The sequence below is a fragment of the Leptonotus elevatus genome, chromosome 2 (genome assembly GCF_054856555.1).
Source record: "Leptonotus elevatus isolate MCC_2025b chromosome 2, RoL_Lele_1.0, whole genome shotgun sequence".
Taxonomy (NCBI): Eukaryota; Metazoa; Chordata; class Actinopteri; order Syngnathiformes; family Syngnathidae; genus Leptonotus; species Leptonotus elevatus.
Window position 1 is genome coordinate 33,268,516 of NC_141240.1, and position 19,739 is coordinate 33,288,254.

The window sequence follows — 19,739 nt, forward strand, 5'->3', positions numbered from 1 at the left end:
CTTAGGGGGCGGCCATTTTGCCACTTGCTGTCGAGTGAAGATGACATCACAGTTGCTCAGGGCTCAGGCAACGACCAATTACAGCTCATCTGTTTTCTGAAGCAGAGCTGTGATTGGTTGTTACCTGAGACCTGGGCAACTGTGATGTTATTGTCACGCGACAGCGTGGCAAAATGGCCGCCTTCTGATATTGATCAAAACGGCTGGATTTTGCTGCTTAGCTCATATTCCACTAATGCAGTATTAACCAGAAGTGGTGCTGCATAAAACATACTATTGTCAAAATATTTTGGGGGGTGGAAGTGACTTCTCCTTTAACTCAACCACGATACCTTGGTCTTTGCCACATGATTCAGATTTGCCAATCTAATGGATTTACTCGTGTCGTTTGACTCCATTTGACCAATAAAACGGCGCCAGTCATTCACACGACCGCACGCAAAACCTCTGCGGCCTCACATTTTCAAAGTAACTCATTTTCATCCGAACAAAGACTAAGGTCATCATGTCGACCGAATTACTGCCAGCAAACAACCAACAATCCTACTTTACAGCATGATGCTGGAATAAATCACCTCTTAAGTACCTCGGCTCCTCATTCTTAGAAAATGGACATCGACAATGGGATTGACCTCGCCCGATTGGCCATCGCAAAACCTTAGACATGTCTTCGGTCCCACCGTGAGATCTCACTGAGGGCCAAGAGCTACCCTGCGTAAACTAGAAGTCTTTGACAACAACTGTCTCCGTCACATCCTTTGTCGGCGCCTTGACTGTGTCCCTTCAACAATCCCAATTCTAAAATCCTGCCAACATCAAAGTCAAAGCGGATCTGCACCACCTCAGCGGATGAGACCCAAGTCTACGCCGCTCTCATGACTCTGCAGGCAGCATATTTACGACTTACGCTGGCTTGTAAATGTCATCGTCATCATCACAGCGCCTCATCAGGCGACCTTGACGCCAACACAAGATTGTAAATCCTACGCAGTGCGCTCTGTCAGCTGTCACCGCCGAGGCCCGACACCCTTGCTCTGCTTTATTTCATTTGACACTGGCCAAGAAAAATAAGCAAAGGTTCTCTGTGGCACTCAAACCACACTGCGTTGACAATCTCTCTGGATGGCAGAGGGCGCCCCCCGGTGGCGGAGCACAGACTTGCTTGTTGTCCTCTCTCCGGAGCTTGCTGGATGGGGAAATGCTGTACACGTTGGCATGCTTTCCGCTGTCAGGTTTCTGCGCAGCTGGACTTCCCAATCAAGTCTTTGCTCTAAATGTTCAGGTCTTCCTGTAAATGAGGCTTTTTGTTGGGCTACTAAATGTCATTAATGAATATTTCTAATATTACTGAAGCAGCTTCTCGATGGTCTACGGGTGTATCGTTTCGAGTCGTTTTTTTCCCTGCAGGTTAAGTTATAAATTAACTAAATGTGTTTCAGTTGCGTTGTAGTACATTTTACACACCGGTGACAATTGGAAAAAGGTCCTTGCCTTCAATTGTACTTGGATGATGAACTCATTGAGAACATGTGTGATTACCAGTCAGTGCGTCAAAATCCAAGTCCAGGAAGTAAAAACCCTGGCAGTAGAACCTGTGGCTAAAGCCAAACCATGGCAGGGTTTTACTTTCTGGACCTGAATTCTCCACCTGTTGCATAATTTCTTCTAATTGTATGTTTTTTTTTGTTTTTTAAATATATAGTCAACTTGAAGGTGCCTGTTAGTGTTAGCGTGTTGGCGAGTAACAACTCTGATATTTTGTACACAATTTATTTAAATAGCAAGTCACGGCCTTAGAAACAGTACATCATAAGCAGATGATCCAGTTTTGAGTTAACATTTTCCAAGATGAACATAGTGAATGGCAATAGTGTTTAAAACAAACAACAACAAAACTATACAAGTTCTTAAAAACCGTAACAGATTGAAGGCTTTATTTTATTTTGGTTGAACTGTTTTTCAAAATTTGAAATGCAGAAGCAGCGAGCTGCAGTGGCAAAACATTCAAATTCAAATTTGAAAAGTTAAGTGTAAAATACATTTGAGTCTTTGGGGCTTTACGTGTAAAAATATTGAAGTGGGGACAAAGTTTCTCTTAAGAAGAAGTTGGAATGGCTTTGAATGTAGAAAAGAGGCACAGTTGAAGAACTTGGTGATGTTCAACCTGAAATTTGCGGCAACTCGGCATGTGGACAAGGAAGTGACTGGACATCAGCTCAATTCAGAAATCCTCTTCATCATCTTCCTCATAGTAGCGATTTCGCTTGATCATTTCCTCCACGCTCAGCGTCTCCAGCTCGGGCTTGTCGTCGGCCTCCTCACCCTCCCAGAAGCCCACATCCTGCGGCGAGCGGCTGGCCTCCACCTCTTCCTCCTGAGATGACTTCTCCATTGTCACCTGTTCTTCTTCCTCTTCGTTGTCCTCCGTCTGCTTCTGCGGCCAAGCTGAACCCACTTGGTCGAAAAGATGCTCGGGCCCGTCTTCTCTCTCAACCGCATCTTGTCCTCCCTTCTCCAGCAAGTATTCACCCTCCTCCCCAAAGCTGCTGTTGACATCTACGCAGCTGTCCTCCGTGGGCGTGTGGTTGTCCGGTGACGGCCCCCCAGGCTGCGGCTCGCTGCTCGGGAACTCCTCTGGTTCAGCGGCGGCGGTGGCGTGGCCCGCCAGCGTGAAGGCCATGCAGCGCTCCTTCAAGGAGGAACTCCTCCGGGAAGCTTCCTTGGCCTGTTCGGGCGGCGAGGAGGAATCGTCGTCGTCGTCCACTTCCGGCGCCGGCGGCCAGGAGATTTTCAGCCTGCGCGCCTCTGCGGGCTTCTCGCTCTTCTCCGGGGTTCCTTGTCCCAGGGCCTCCATGGTGGCGGTCAGGACGTTGACCTTAGCGAGCGGGGACTCCTCCACGCTGGGGCTGGTCAGCTCAGAACCCATTGAAGAGGGGCTCTTGGTGACCTGCGGCAAAGTGGTAAACAGAGCGCCGGTCTCGCCCGCCTCGCCTTTGCTCTCCCACAACTCCTTGTGGGGCCGGTGGCCGAAGCCCTCGTCGTAGTTCCCCTTGGCCTTGAAGAGCTGGCTGAAGTGCGGCTTGCAATACACGTTGTTGTGCAGGGAGGCGTAGTTGAGCAAACTAGATGGGCAAAAGACAACAATATGATGCTTTCAACCTACACAGTAAATTTTGTAGAGTGCATTTTGCGCTAAACAGAGTGTTATATTCAGAGTAAATTTTACTCAAAGTATTTGTACTGTGTACGAGACAATTGGCCTTTCTCATGACAAAAAAACGAGTAAAGTTTTTTCACTCAGAAATTTTGAAGTACGTTTTACTAGATTTTTTATTTTATTTTTAGGTTACAACAAGGGTTGAGGAACAAACTCGTGTCCACTCTACCACCTGAGCTATGCCACTCCTCCTGCTAATTTCCAAAAGGAGACCAAAAACATCGGTTTTGGTCTTGGAGCTATGAAGATTACAGCTGATGAGTGATATACTAACACACAATAGGAGCGGGATGGCTCAGGGTAGATTGGGTGTTTTTTTATAGTAACATTTTGTCAAAATCTCCTTGCAAAATTTAGAATTTTTGAGTGAAAAATCTTTTAATAGTTTTTTTTTCATGTCATAGGCAAATTCTCTCATACAGTTCTTAAATACTTTGAAAAAAATTTACTCTACAAAATTGTATGTGTACTCTTACAAAAACACAATAACCGCCCCCACAAATGGGGTCAAGCCTGCTGCAAATTGTGGAAAACGTGACGATTTGAACGATACTTGGGATAGATGCCTGCGGCGTTTCCCGCCTCCTCACCTGAGTTTGGTGTTGCAGTGGCAGCAGCGGAAGCAAGCGCTGTGGAAGACTTGCTGATTGGCCACCAGCCTCTCCAGAGGGTACACCGTCTTCTGACAGGAGACGCACACTTCTCGCACCGGCAGGTGGAAATTCTGTTCAGGGCATCCAGTTACATACGCGGGAGTGTGAGTGGAGTGTGTAGGTGTGTGTTTGGTGTATGAGACTCACCCTTGGAGTTTTAGCTGGAGAACAGGAAGCGGCATTGCCGGCACCTGTGGCAGCAAATTGACATTTAGGGCATTTAAACACTAGGTGGTGCTATTTAGCGGCTGAGACTTTCAGAAATCACAAATCATTCAACCAGGGTGGGAGGCGTGCAGAATTCGGGTAAAAATCTCAACACTCGTATTAGGCGATTTCTGTCAGGATTAATTAAGTACAGAAATACATTACCATTGTTCTCGGCATTCAAACTTTTTCTGTTGTTTGGCGGCTCAGACTCTGGACTCTGAGAGGAAAATAACTTGTGTCATGTGCTCCTGACCCAAAAGTTATTATCGCAAGCCCATTCAGGCAGAGCTCACCATGTCCAGGGAGAAGGGCGGGACGTTCTCCTTCTGTCTGCTACCAAATGTTTCTTGCAGGTCAGTCTGAGAGTGAGAAATGGCTCAATGTTAGTGGACTCTTGCCGTTTCTTTTCACATGGAGTGTATGTGCAGTACTCACATTGACCGGGGTGGCATCCTGTTTGGAGATGGCCGCCTGGTAGAGGGCCATCCTGTCTCGGAGGGGAGTCGACTCCGCCAGACTTCCGTCTGATGCAAACGCAAGATGACACATTCAAGATGAGGAAAAGCTTCTTCTGCTTGTTCCACTCCTTATTTTGTTGGCAAAGTATTAACGCCCGAGAATTGGGAGTCATTTTGTCAACTGGGCACCCTCCCACCTTTTTTGTCTTTTGTAGTATTGGTTTATGTGATGTGATGTTTCTAATTAAAAAATAAATAAAAAGGGGGTCCAACAGGGTTCAATTCCAGGACCACTTTTATATGTAAAATGTAAACAAGATGTGTGTTGTGTATGTATTTGTATTTGTGTACATTGTAGTTTATTCAAAAAGAGGCGCAAACATTGAATGGAGGACCATTTTGCCCATTTCAGGGATGGTGTTAAAAGTTCCTTTCATACTGCTGGTACTCGTTGCCCCTTATTTTGCTGTTGGTGAATCGCCAATGTATAGTCTTATGCGCCAAAATGCACGGCGGCCGCAGTGCACCATAGCACACATCATATATGCTGGATGAGAGTTGCAACAAATAATCATTTGTCAAATGGATCAACAACCATTTTGACAGGTGATTAATTGTTTGGCTTCGTTGAACTTAACATTGACTTCTCATTTGTAATATTCTCCGACTTTTCAAAAAAATACATTTGATTTTATTTTCTGACCAATGTTACAGACCAAACCAAGAACTGAATCATCAATTTGTTTGGGCATTTTCTGCCCTCTCAAGTTAATAGAATATCCTGTTTTTGAAAAAAAAAAAATATATATATTTTTTTATTAAATTCATTGATAATAGAAAAAAAAACACATTATTAAAATAATAGTTAGCTCTATTGTGGCAATAGCACACTGAGCTGTGATCGAAGTTACGGCTCTGATGCAAGCGTGTCGCGTGTTAAATAGTCTTAAGTGTTATATGTTGCAATCAGGCGGACATGTTTAAGCACAGTTCGATGACGTACCCCCCAGAAGCTGCTCCATGCCAGCCGTATTGACGCCGTTTGCTTTGCTTGACTGCTCTCGAGACACCTGGTAAGAAAACAGCAGGAAAAGAAAATAGGAGGCGATTAAGCACAAGGCAGAGAGCAAAATATTGCTTGAGAGGTTGTCCAGCATGGCACACTCCCTTCACGCCTCAACATGCACATTTAACGTCCATCAGGGGAATCCAAATGCAAAGCCACTCTTTAGTGTGCGTTAGTGTCCCCACAACTTTAATCCCCTTAATGAGCTCAGAAGGGCCGACAGACGAGCCGTCTGATCAGCACAAGACATAACACTCTGCGCACGTCTCTGCTTCAGCGCCTGATATTTGAATTCAAAACATTAACGGCCACTGGAATTGCAACTATTTCATTTATTTCTACTTGATCTAATTAAGGCAGTTGACGACCGGTTCTCATTTGCAGCGCTGACCTGCCTGCAGACAGCAGAGTCACACCAAGCAAATACAAAAACAATGTGCTATAGTTCCACATTTGCATCATGCATGACATCACATGACATCACATGGTGAATAAAAGTACAGTATCCCTCACTAACCTTTGAAATGATGATATTGGAACGATTGAGGGGGTTTTATGGTTTTGTTGCAGTGTTGTTTGGGGCAAAAAATTCAAAATAGAATCGACTAAGTGTTGGAATAGAGACTGTAGGTGGTGATATATGCATGGCGAGCAGAGAGCCAAGATAGGGTTGCGGTCATGTTTACTGTATTTATTGACCACCTGTCTGTAGCTACACATTAGACAGTAGGGCTGGGAATCTTTGAATGTCTCACGATTCGATTCCGATTTTGGGGTCTGCGATTCGTTTCAGAATCGATTTTCGATTAAGGAAGTTTTTTTATTAAAAATTATTTGATTGACAATGATTTTTGCTTCATTCTATAGATGTGCAAGGAATTGTATTGATCTACTCCAGTCTGACTCGCTAATGCTAGTTAGCGCGCGACTCGCGGCACTTTTAGCACTCAAAAGAACGTCTCCACACTGCAAAAAACTACTTTTATTGCAATAATTTGATCGTGACTTTTTCCTTCTACTCTCTAATGTAGCTACAACTTGTGTGTGGAACCACACTGCCCCCAAGTGGCCAAATTGGGTACATGAACAGCGCTCCAAATAAAGGCACACACAGACAAAGGCTAGACAGCAAAAAATAATTTAAATAAAATCGATTTAGGGACATTTAAAATCGATTCTGAATCGTACTAAATGAGAATAAATTTTTTGGCACACCCCTATTACACAGTGTATGTCAACCTGCAAAAATGGGGGGGGGGCATTGGCAGGTCTCAGCAGGTTGTACAAGTTCACAAAAAATGCAGAGAACAGAAACAAGATCATACTGTTCAGGAGGGTTGTGTTTGTTGCAGAAGTTGGAACAGAATTGTAGAGGAAACACAGGCAGGCCTTTTGCCCTCACTTGATCGAAGTTGAATGGAACGTTCCACGAGCTCGGGCTTGTTTTGTCTCACATCAACAAGCTCCTTCTTTAAAGCTTGTAACAAAATGCCCCGTTACCGCTGAGACTCATCAAGTGACAATCGCGCTCGTCTTATTACATTGAACTCTTTAGCTTGTTGAACTAAGTAAGATGAGTTGACTCTTTAATTGATTAGAGCAGCAGAAGTGCACTACAAAAATGCTTGATTTCAGTCAGTCGAGTAGCCAATTTGGTATGACCCCTGTAAATTAGACCTGGGTGATTATAGACAAAATAATTACAATTAGTAGGGCTCAATAAGCAACCGCTACAAAACCAAGAATGTAATTTAAAGAAGTCCCAAATCACTCCTAAACCACCTCCATGGTAATGGTTCAATCCCCACGGGTGGATTATGTTCCACAGGCCGAGGGGGCAGCTTAGAGGAAGAACCAACAGATGTGGGGGTGGGGTGGGGTGGGGTGGGGTGGGGTGGGGTGGGGTGGGGTCCCCCCCAGACACACGAGGAGGGGGTGTAAACATGTGGCCAGCCCGATGTAAACACGCACATGGTCACTCAGGAGGGTGCGTCAATGGGCCAGACAAAGAATCTGCCGCTAATCTTTATAGCATTAATGCTCACGTACAGACTGACACGCGGTGTCTCGCACGCGACCAAATCAAGAAAACAAACTGAGCTCACATTAATCAAGCCGTCCAAAAACAAAGACCAAGTAGAAAAAAAAACACTGAACTACTTTGGCCCCAAAGAGCAACTCGTTAACTGGACAACTTTGACAGGCAGCTTTCGTTAGTACAACAACAAAACAGTAAACTTGCAAGGCAAACAAAAGAACGCATGTAATTTAGCTACTACCTCGTTCGCTCTTGTGAAGAGAAACAATGACTGACACGGACGGAGAAGCCGGCACAGACGTTCAGGCAAGGCGGCGCACGACTCCGGCGGGTCCAGACGCAGACTGAGTGGGGCTAGCCCAGACTGGCTCATGACACACAGAGGGGATGAGGGCTGGAGTGGAGCCCCCCGGGGGACCCTTTGGGGGAGGGGGGTTCAATGGGGACAGGGAGCAGGTGCAATCAGTGGGATAAGGGTGGGGGGGGGGGGGTCATGCTGGATGGTTTGTGGGATAAAAAGGGGAGGGGGGGAGTTGAAGGGGCTTAATCAAGCAGCTCTGTATGAGGTTTCCATGATGCCAAACAGGAACAAGGGCAGGCCTAGCTACTGTGGAAGCTCATTTCCAGAGGCGGTTGACTCGAGTCACATGACTCAAGTCAGATTTAAGTCACCAGTTTTAGGACTTGAGACTTGTTTGGCTAAAACTTCTGAAAGACTCGACTTGGACTTGGACTTGCACAACGTACGTGAGAAGTCTCTGTTTACTTTTAAACCCAACAACAAGGAAGCTACGTCAACTACATATGAATAGATGGTCAAACATGAACCAAACCAAATGGCAGTTATGCTTTTAGATTAAAAAAAAAATCATAGGAAGTTTGTTGTTGTTTAAATTCACTTGGCTTAACTTGGGACTTGATTAAAATGTTCACGTTTTGGTCCAGATGATGTCCAACTGTACCAGTTAGACGAGTTTTTCCAGATAGGAGCAATCGTCTTTGCTTTGACTTGTGAGCAAAGAATTGATATACAAGCAACTTATCGTGTAAGAGAACAACTCACTTCACCCAGCAGCACTTTGTCAAATAGTGAATTGTTCAATCAAGAGGCTTCAAGCTGTTCAGTTCTATTCTCTAACTATATATTCTAAAAAATACTTAATTTTCTTAAAAAATAAAAATGTAGGTCAGCATTTTTCGTACCTTGGTCCCTTAGTGTTCAAATAAGGTCCTGAACTGTATTGGCGGCACAGAACCTTAGCTCACTGGTAAAGCTTTGTGCTGCCAAAACGGAGGTCAAATGATCGATCCTGGCTTGCCCCATTAAAAAAATAAAAATAAAGCTAATCTATTTTACATTGGCCAGCACCAGTGAATTGGGAAGACCATGGGCAGATTAGATAGGCATGGCAACACAGAGGCTGAAATCTGATTGGACAAAAGAACTATCTAACATCCACATACTGGAAGCACCGCACGCAGCCCATTAAAAAGGAAACAAAATGAACACAAACGACTGTTGGCAAAATATTGATAACATTTCCTTGGAACAAATATAAGAATTTAGGTTATTTTTGTAGTATTGCATTTCACACATGTCACCCAGATGGTTTCTCTTTCCAGGCCTGACAATGGGGTGACAGGAAGGATGGGAGGGGCGTATTTAGATAAGACTTGGAGGGAGACGGCGGGATTAAAGGGTTTACCAAAAGTAGAGGTTTGAGGCTGGGGATGAGGTTTCAAGAGTGAGGAAGGGGGGGGGGGGGGAGCGTTGGCACACGTGACTGATGAGGTGATCTTTGATGAGGTTGAAGATCAGCTGATGTCATGAGCACACAGCATGACATCATCGCTCTGACAAAAGACGCACAGCGGGCGCCGTTATGCAAACTCCACAGCCCTCGCGTCCAATTGACCGTATTGAGTCCTTTCATGGCGCTTCAGCCTTTCATAATCACTAAACTATGCAATAAAATTGCGTTTACAAGGCTGCTGTGCTTGTGTGCTACCTACATAATCCAAGTGGTGTGCTCGGACAACAGCCAATTTAATATCACTAATGTGCCTGTTTTCAGGCTTTCGGTTTTGTTTTTTTTTGCATTAGTTTTTATTTCACCGATACACAAAATCGCACTGGAATTTTGGCCTCCATTTTATTTTTGTTGCTAGAAAAATAAAAGATGCTTAATATTTTCCAAAAATAATAGTCATTTGGCATGCTTGCTTTTCCTTGTAAGGACTTTTGTAAATTCTGCTTGTGGATGTAAAGAGGTACTTTATCATATATATATATATATATATATATAGTGTGTGTGTATGATATATATATATATATATATGTATATATATATATATATATATGTATATATGTATATATATATATATACATATATATATATGTATGTATATATGTATATATATATATATACATATATATATATGTATGTATATATATATATATATATGTATATATATATATGTATATGTATATATATATATATATACGTATATATATATATATATATATATATATATATATATATATGTATATATGTATATATATATATATATGTATATGTATATGTATATATATATATATGTATATATATATATATATGTATATGTATATATATATATATATATATGTATATATATATATATGTATATATATATATATATATATGTATATATATATATATGTATGTATATGACTATTTGCTGCTGGTGTCAGGGTGCTGAATTTCATTAATAACATCATGAATTCACCTATGGGGGAATTCTAAAGAGGAAAGTTGAGCATCACTCTCCATCCAGCATCCAGTCTCTAAAAGAGGCCATTCTTGAAGAATGGAAAAAAGATTAATGCAACAAAATGTTGCCATCTTGTTCATTTCATGCCTAGAAGCTGTGCTGTGATTAAAAATCGTGAAGGCCATACAAAGTACTAGATTTAGTCATTTTTTGTTAAGGGGTGTACTCATTTTTGCATCACCCTTATTTGAGTAAAACTAAAAAATGTGTAATCTAATTTATATTAACCTTACTTTCATATTATAAGTTAACCAGATGTATATTAAACTTGGTCTTGCCAACATTTTGGAAATTGTTTTTGTATTTGAGATATTGTTTAGAGGAGACATCATTTGACCACATTTGAATCATGGGCAATCGATGTGCATGTTTAAATGAAGTCAATTCAAAATATTTTTCACTATACGTTTGACGAGTTAAGTGTTCTGTTGCATACTTGGGTTCAGTATCGTTTTCCTCCGCTGACGTGCTAGGAAGAGGTTCCCAGCGCGATTGGTCGCGCTCAAGTTCACGTGAGCAAGACGTCATCCAATGAGCTTTGCGCTTGTTTGTGTCAGTTTTTCATGAAAACCTCCCACCTTTTAGTATGAGCTCCCCTCACGAGTTGTTCATGATAACCTCCACTGGCCACGATAGAAATGGAACAAAATGACGAGAAATAATCCAGTCAAAAAGTCAACGTTGAGTACATCCTAAAATTCATGTTGTGCTTTTCTTGTAAACTAATAATCATTCTCACCTCGTGTAATAGAAATAAACAGAAGAATGAGAAAACATCTACAAAGTCAAAAAGAGGTTCACGCCATCATTCATCTCACCGGTTATTGATAACCACCATCATCAGAACAACAGACAAGCGCTCAATAATCCATGAAACCAGCTTGATTAACAAAGTCATGGCAGACCTCGACAGAGCAAAGCTTGAAGGCGGGGGGGGGGGGGTCTGTTAAAATGGTCCAGTAGTGCGAGTCTGCCCAGTCCTCGCCATACAAACATGGCTCTTATCAACCAAGAACCATCAAGTTATAAACTGTGGCTTTCAAGTTTTCAAGTCAAGAGTAAGGAGTTGGTCGAGAAAGTTTTTTTTTTTTTTTTTTTTGCGCATGTGATGTTTTGATCTGATCTCAAGTTGAAGTACGACTGCTGATCGTGTCGAAGCAGGCCGTCGCTGTGCTCAAGTCAATACAAAGACATTCCAGATCCAAAGATAAGAGAAGGAAAAAAAGGTCACATGAGTGGACAGGCCAACATTCCTAAGCGCGGCGGATCATCGCTCGCTTGCGGGTTTCGCTCCATGCTTTCTATCAAGATGATTTCAACCCGTGCTTCCTTTAAAACGTAAAACTTGAGTTGACTTTTTTCCCGGTCTTTTACGACATGATCCAAATGAGCTTTTGGCTTTTACTGGCCGTTGATGAAGCGGAGTCCATACTCACTGTCTTGGAATGAAAAGGCCCCCGTCTGTGCGGGTGCGTTGGAGTCCTCGCCGGTCGCTATTTGTGCTCATCATCTGGCTAGAACTGTGTGGCTGGCGTCACATCCTTTATGATGACACGTGATGGCTTAAAGACACAACACGCTGCAGCTTGAATGCTTTCAACCGCTCTTACCTTTTGTTGACATAATAAGGAGTGACCGCATTGATGATGAGCGCTCATTATGCGTGGCCATGTGACCTTGGACTATTTTGACTTTTATTCATTTTATGGTTGTAATTGCGAAGAATTGCCCCGCTATATCTTCGTCCCACTATATATAGAATTTGTATTTATTTTTTATTTCAATGTAATTGCAGTGTGTGGGAGGGATATTTTAAGATGTAAATAAACTTTATGCGACAAATGCTCACCTATATCGCAGGATGGTTTGGAACGTGACTCTCGCAATAAATGGGGATCACTGTACTGAGCTCAGCGTTTTCCTAACCTTTATTGAGCCCAAAACTCTCACAGCAAGTCAAAATGTCACCAAAAATATGTACAATAGGTCTGACCTGGTGGCTGACGTTGATGTACAACATACGGTATACAACTGGAACTTTGGAGAGTTGAAGCAATGACAATAGTTTTGGTTTCTGTTTTCCGAATTATCCTTGTTGGGCAAGTATGTAAAAACACACAAGGAATTGATCTACTGTCATATGAGCTACACTAGCAAGCAACGATGACAAACAAAAGACGTGGCACATTAACCTTAAGCAATATGTTTCTAGTACAAATATTTTTCTTTGTATGCGATTTTTTCTTTCTACCCATTATTGATGCTGAAATAATTCACATTTCCGATTTGTGAGACTCTTAGCTTATCTTAGCTTCGTTTGGTTTAGCGAATGAGGGTTCAGTTTACTGTTGTTAGCTATGGTTAGCCAGTCTGTCCGTCATCAACAGTTGTGGACATTATAGGAAGTGAATGAATGTGCTTGTTACCTGTTTATATTGTTGCCGTTTGTAAAGCCATTGGAAGTCCACCAGCGGCTAGCAATCCTAGCTTTGGTATGCTATATTCAATTAGCTAATGACCACTAGGGGTGTTAGAAAAAAATCGATTCAGCGATATTACAGCGTGCAATTCTCGAATCGATTTAATATGCGGCCGAATCGATTTTTAAACATCTATTTTTTTATGGGAATATTCAACAAAACGTCTTACTTAGGGTTAGGATTCACACATTAAGCATGGAAGAATGTTATATTAATGAAACATTAAGCCTTAATATTTTATTTCAGTGCTGTTCAAACGTGAAACAGACTGCAACCTGTTTGCTAAATGCAGTGGCTCATTTATATGCCTGAATTTTCAGATAAATAAATACATTTTCATACAAATCTTATAGTGTACATGTACAAGTTTACTGATTAGTATTTTCTAAATTCGAGGAAAAAAAATCGCAATAATCAATTTATAGATTCGTATCGGGATTAATCGGTATCGAATCGTGACCTATGAATTGTGATACGAATCAAATCGGCAGGTACTAGGCAATTCACACCCCTAATGACTACAGTACGTGCAGTTGCAAGCTGAGCTTTTTAGTGGCCGCGCCCAGACGCTTAACGATCTCCCTCTGAACATCAGATTCACTTTCTGTTTTGAAAAACTCAAGTCTTACTGGCATTGAACCCGGCTTGAGAATTTATGTTTTGTACTGTTTTTATGTTTAGTTTTATGTGACTTTTTACAGTTTTATTCTTTTATTGTCTTATTATTTTTATTGTTGTTGCCTATTGTGTGTATTTGGATTGATTGGATGACTTTAAAACTGCTTCGGGATCATTGTATGCTGTATTTATGCTTTAAACTGTTAATATAGGCTATTATTTACAGTCAGGGTACAGTCAATTACTCACAATTTCAGTTTTTGCAGGAGGGCTCGGTCTCTGACACCCCCCCCCCCCCCCATGAACGCTGTCCACCTAAAAGCTTCATAATGACGTCATCATGTTGTGTTGCCATCGTAAACGACCACGTCACACCTGCGAGTGATCCAACTTTAGATTTTGCGAGACACGCATGGCTGCAGGCTCAACGACCCCCCCCCCCCGTCATTGCTCCACTTTCAAGCATTAGCACCCCATTTGGAGCATGAAGCGAGAAGCCAGACGTCAGCTGAGGGAAGGATGGCGAGGGGAGAGCGCAGCATGTGACGAGGGGCGCGACGCCTCCGAGGCTCTTTGATAACAAGCAGACTCATTGACTCAAATCGAAGCGTGACCCATCAGAAGCCCGTCGTATCGGCAGACGGAACTAAAGGCAAAAGTTGGTGACTTGTTTTGAAATCAGGGCAGCTGGATTGAACCATGACGCAAAGCAATTCGATTGTAGCGTGTTCAGTGCGCAGTCTTTGTGGAGACGACTCACCTGGTCAGCCTCGCCCTTCTCGAAAATCATCTTCAGGTCATTGAGCGGAACGCTCGGCCTTTCCGAGTCGGACACTTCTGCCAGCTCTTCTTCCTGCTCGTCCGCAACTTTGCTGCCTTTGTCCTCCATATCCGTCTGTTCCTGATGGGCGGGACGGCCGTGCGCTGCCAACTCGATGCCTCGGTTCTCCTGCGGCAGATCGGGGGGGGGGGAGTCGCGTTGGCCTCGGATCGCCACCTGTTGATTGACTGTGCTGTCTCGGATGCAGAGCTGCTGCCAGTGTTTCTTTCCACCACTCAGGCTCCCACTGCAAAAGGGACGGTTGCGAAGATTCTGCAACCTATAGAGAGGAATATCATTTATGAGACACAAGGAACACAATGTCAACCTAAAACCTTTCACTCAGAAACCAAAAATACCAGAAAGTGCTCAATTGTCAACAAATTAAGAAGTGGCACCGAACTGACAAAAAGAGTTTTGGATTTCTTGTTTAGAGAAAATAAATCGAGTATAGAGAAGTGTGACCCGGCTGACAATTTATGTTTCTTAAACTATTAACCAGGTCACACAACTTCTCTCTTCTTCTTTTTTTCTGAACACAAGTAATATAAACATTATCATCAAAGAAGGCATGATAAAGGAAATTGATTGACGAAACTTTGGCTACATTTTTCCTGACAGACTCCAGATGTGATGACTCACCATTTCTTAGGCAACACAATGAGAGATACGAGCCGCCTTCTATAAGTTTTGAGCTCATAAAGACACACTGATAAAGGCTAGAGACATTTGAAACACAACTTCAGGGAAGCTTTGTGAGAGGGGGAGGGTACGACAGGGGGCAAAAAGACTGCAGAGGCAGGAAACAACTGCGCAAAAAGACAAAGAGCAATTCAAAAGGCAAAGGGTGTGCTGGATGCGCTTGGAAAGTAGGAAGGGGGGGAAAAAAGACTTTTAGGCAACGAAGAAGTCAAAACCTGAGGAGGGTCTGGAGACCCGGCAGTCCGCTGGTGTGATCGAGCGTCGGCCGGCCGGCGAGAAATGCCACAAGGCGCTCCAGATGTGAGAGCAAGGAGAAGTGATCAGTACCTATCCCACCCCCTACGCCCCGTGAGAGAAAGAGAGAGAGGGAAGGAAGGAAACCGGCAGTGAGGGAGGGACCTGAGGGGGCGGGGAAGATGAGAAAATCAGAAACAGAGGTGGTCAGTGAGGGCAAAGAGGAAAAATAAGTCCAGGAAATGAGGGGGGGGGGGGGGGTGTACTGCTACAATTCTCCATGGTGGCAGACAAAAAACAACCTCAACCTGCGTTCATGTCAGTTTGATTCAACAGTTGCTGTCCTCTCGTCTCTTCCGAATCTTTGCACATTCTGTCGGTCGACAGATATCAGTCTTGGTTTTTGTTTTTGGATGACATTGTTAGCTAGTGTAAATGCTTTGGAAATTTTTATAGCAACATGACAAGTGTCTGCCATCTTTGTGGAATTTTCTAATCAAAACAAAACACGGAACAAGCACTTTGATCGCTTCTAAAATCCTCCAGAACCAGAAAAATTATGGATAATCTATTGATGATGACCATACATGATTTATTTGATTGCTCGTCTCACCAGTCATGTTGCTTTAGTGATGTTCACATAAGAGTTTTTAGGGCATGTGACACATTTGGAAACATCAAAATAATTTTTAAAAGTCGACTTCTTGGAATTTAGGCCTGTACGAGCTTTCTGGTGGATATTTTGAATTTCCCCAGAAAAAAATCCACTTTGACAGTTTTACTTTTATTTGAAGCAGTTTTTGCAAAGACAAAATAATCCATCCAGCAGAGGGTGCTATTGCCCATCATGGCGGCAACCTGAGATTGAGGAATGATTCTGTTGAACACTTATTCCACAAACGAAAAATTAATCATAAATCAGTTTATATATATATATATATATATATATATATATATATATATATATATATATACTTGCAAAAATATATATTTTGGGGTTTAATTCCTTTTAAAGTGGAATTTTCAGGCATCTGATATTTAGTGTGAGTTGCCTTTTTGAAAGAAAACCTTTTTGGAAGTAGGCTGCAGATTTTGCACCTGGAACGTCAGTTGAGTGCAACTCGAGGAACTGGTCAGGGCTGATCAAGTGATAATCCACCAATGATTTCAGTGGAGCGCAACGGACGGACGGAATGTCGTACTTGCAGAAGCGTTGGGTGACGTTGCTGTTCTTGCCCCCAACGACAGCTCCTTGGCGGTGACCCTCAGAGACAGCGCCGATTACCAGTTTGGCGGTCTATCGTTTGCCGGTTTATCGTGATTTTAAAAAGTCAAGCTTTCGAGTAACCGCTAATACTGGCAGTCACCGGCAATGAGCTCCTCTTTTCTTTTATTAAGGATGCATCTAAGCAGGGCACAACATGATGGGCTGATTGCAGAGTTGAGTAAAGAAAGTGAATTGCCTTCAACATTGGCACAACACCGGGTTGTAGGTTCACATCTGCCACTGCGGCTTCAATGAGGGACCATATATGCAAAATGCACAAAATACACGTGCGCATTCATTGATAAGCACGATTTTGTGGTGAGACATTCCCCTCCCCCACCCCCACCCCTCCCAACCAGCCAACAACAGATTTCAGACACTCTTACTTTAAGCCCTGTATATAATATACCAAATATTTTCAATTGACTGAAAACGTTGCCCTCCTTAGCTCTGGCGCATTTCTGGCGCTAACAATGATGACGATTTCAAATAAAACTCTTATTTAGAGGAGTCAATATTTGTCTTTTGGGTCATGTATTGATAGATAAGGAAAAGCAGGACAAGGTCAGCAGATGGAAAATGTCCACATGCGTGCTCTTTGCGTTGTCCAAATAGAACCAGAATGAAATGCAGAGAAGACATTAGTTTTTGACTTTATGTGAGCAGATTGCCTTCACATACTCAGTCACAATTAATCGACAGCTATTTTGATGCTTATTTAGAGACCTTGTCCAAATCCACTGATTTCTGCCTATCAACAGTAAACATTCCCTCCCATTTCTGTCATTCTCCATGTAAGACATTTACAAACATTAGCTTTTATTTTGAAAATCAACGATTATTTTTGCCAATTTTCTCAAAATTGTTATGGACCAAAATGAATTTATTATTAGTTTCTGTAAGTTTCTGCACTGAACATTTTAATACATTTTGCTCATTGATCAAATGTTTAGATTCAGCTTAAAAACGAAGCATCATAAATGTAATGTTGGGGTTTGTCTTGTCATATTTGTTGACGTCTGTAAAGGATGATTTATGAAACTGGCCTTGCGTAAAAGTGGAACAAATACATGCAGCCAAACTGCTCGCATGATGTTGAGACATCAAACCAGTCACTTCCTGTGGTTCTTCATAAGATGTAAACAAAACAAAAAGACGTCATACGGTACCTGCACAAATCTGCAGTGAGGTCCACTTGAGCGTTCCCTTTAACTTCTCCCACTCAACTGCTGCTACGAGTAGTTTTGAGTGGACAAGGTCACAGGAGGGGTCTGCCCACTTGAAGTCCTCTCAGCCAATCACAAGGCAGCACTCACCTTCACCTGGCGGCGACAAGTGCGGGATCGCGATCTAAAGTTAGATGGACGATCATGTGTAAAAGCAGTGGGTGCTAGGTTGGGGGGGGGGGGGGGGCGCTTTACTGGAAACATCGTGGTGTGACTCCCGCCTGGCCCGTTCTCACAAAAGGTCATCGTCGCCTTCCAGGATGTGAGTCACTCCTAAACTGCACGTAGCCTCGCAGGCAAGAGAGCAAACGCTTGGAATTGATTCCTCCTCGTTATTCTTAAGAAAATTAATACCATGCTCAAAAATGTTTGGATTGTTTTTTCTTGTAATATTTATAGTCTTTTGTTGCAAACATATTAATAAGACATTCTCTTAAAATTCGAGATATTATTTCAATGTTGGAAAAAATACATTAATTTTTCTCATGTCGTTTTATTCTAAAAACTAACTATTTTTGCAAAATTTAGATTTTTGAATGTCGAAAAGTGAATTTTTATTCTACTTTCCTCAGAATATATGACTTCATTCCCATAATCTGAAAATAAAAACATGATTCTAGTAATATTACAGTACTTTGTTTATTCCAAAGAAAAATACCTCTACTCTTGAACAATTCAGGTTTTTTAAATCTAGAAATATACAACTTTAATCTTGTAATATTGCCTGTTTATTAAAAAAAAAATATATATATATATTACTGTATTCCTAGGGGGAAAAAATATAACTTTATTCTGGTAGCATTATGCTGTTTCCCCCCTCAAACAGTATGAATTGATTCTCATTATCTAGTAGTATTTTATACACTATTCTTGTAAAAAATAATAATAATTAAAAAAAAAATGTTTTTAATGCAAAAACAATACATTCTTTTTTTCTTTTGTAAAAAGAAAAAGAGACCAAATTATATTCAAAAGTGCACTTCTACGTCCACACTGGTCTTAATGCTCAATTCCAATTTTTGGCTGAAATCCGATTTTTGTTTTTAGTAAGCGTTCATAATTGCGACCCCAGTCTGTCTGCTGTGTGGGCGTAATGCGTCCCCAAAGTGACCCGCATGTGCAGAAGATACGACGTCGCTCACGTTTGTGTTTGCGGAAGTAAATACGTATGGTCCAGCGTCCTTGTATGTTTCAATTTTCTGCAAGCTTCATTTGTGAATGAATGAATGAATAAAAAAAATAATTAATTAAAAAAAAAATACGTATGGTCCAGCGTACGTGTCAGGTCCACGGACTTTTATAAATCCGTCATCAGGGCTCATATTTTTACCCTCTCATATCAACTGAGTAGTGATGCAGGAGGGGGTAGAAATATTTTTGTGAAAATAGGAGACCTGTCCTTTTTTTTCTCCCTGACGATGACGTCACGTCATTGTCGTGCGTATATAAATGAACCGTCTGAATGGCTAAATTACTAATTTCACCACCACAAATGTCATCTTTATACTTAATGTTTCAAGCGGGATTAAATTAAGGTCAAATATAAAGTCTCAATTGTTACTCGAAACAACTTTGCCGATTCACGTATACGTCCTGGAGCCGTGGGGACCTCGCGGATGCGTCAAGCATAAATCAAGCTTAATGCAACCCCGCCCGCGCAGAACGCAGACTGGACTTTTGATGACCTCGAGGTCGGATATATGCCACCTGGCCGTTCAGACTGCGGTCGCATTGCAAAAATTCGGATACGTATCCGATCTAGGAACACATATGAAAGTGACTCAGGTCGGACATGAAAAAATCGTAATTGAGCCGTTCAGTCTGACGTTTTAATTTTTGTCATTGGGCTTCTTTTCCGTAATCTGAGATTTTACATTGAAAAAAAATATTCTGGTAATATTGTGCAATAAACCTTACTGTCGTAATGTTGGGCCTTTTT

General features: G+C 42.0%; 2 protein-coding genes across 7 annotated transcripts in view; one reads left to right on the plus strand and one right to left on the minus strand.

Annotated features, from left to right (window-relative positions):
- The window catches only part of mical1 (microtubule associated monooxygenase, calponin and LIM domain containing 1), a 91,213-nt gene that overhangs the window by 41,626 nt on the left and 29,848 nt on the right, over positions 1 to 19,739 (plus strand). The window lies entirely within an intron of this gene.
- LOC147179688 (LIM domain and actin-binding protein 1-like) lies at positions 1,750 to 17,786 on the minus strand. Of its 4 annotated transcripts, none has more exons than XM_086070177.1 (9): positions 17,744 to 17,786; positions 14,312 to 14,651; positions 5,542 to 5,608; positions 4,516 to 4,604; positions 4,374 to 4,439; positions 4,243 to 4,297; positions 4,018 to 4,061; positions 3,808 to 3,941; positions 1,751 to 3,122 (listed from the first exon to the last, which is right to left on the minus strand). In XM_086070177.1, the coding sequence occupies exons 2-9, from the start codon at positions 14,438 to 14,440 to the stop codon at positions 2,222 to 2,224; spliced, it is 1,485 nt and encodes a 494-aa protein (XP_085926303.1). In that variant the 5' UTR covers positions 14,441 to 14,651; positions 17,744 to 17,786; the 3' UTR covers positions 1,751 to 2,221. The 4 variants fall into 4 exon arrangements, with proteins under 4 accessions (XP_085926300.1, XP_085926303.1, XP_085926302.1 ...); XM_086070176.1 differs by lacking the exon at positions 17,744 to 17,786 and adding an exon at positions 15,289 to 15,417; XM_086070174.1 differs by lacking the exons at positions 14,312 to 14,651; positions 17,744 to 17,786 and adding an exon at positions 7,884 to 8,043 and having other exon boundaries at positions 1,750 to 3,122.

Coding starts and splice junctions, on each gene's coding strand:
- LOC147179688 (XM_086070174.1), bottom strand. CDS start 8,015: ATGAGCCAGTCTGGGCTAGCCCCACTCAGTCTGCGTCTGGACCCGCCG. Junction 4,062..4,242: donor TTTGAATGCCGAGAACAATG/GTAATGTATTTC, acceptor TTGCTGCCACAG/GTGCCGGCAATGCCGCTTCC. Junction 3,123..3,807: donor CACTGCAACACCAAACTCAG/GTGAGGAGGCGG, acceptor TTGCCCATCTAG/TTTGCTCAACTACGCCTCCC.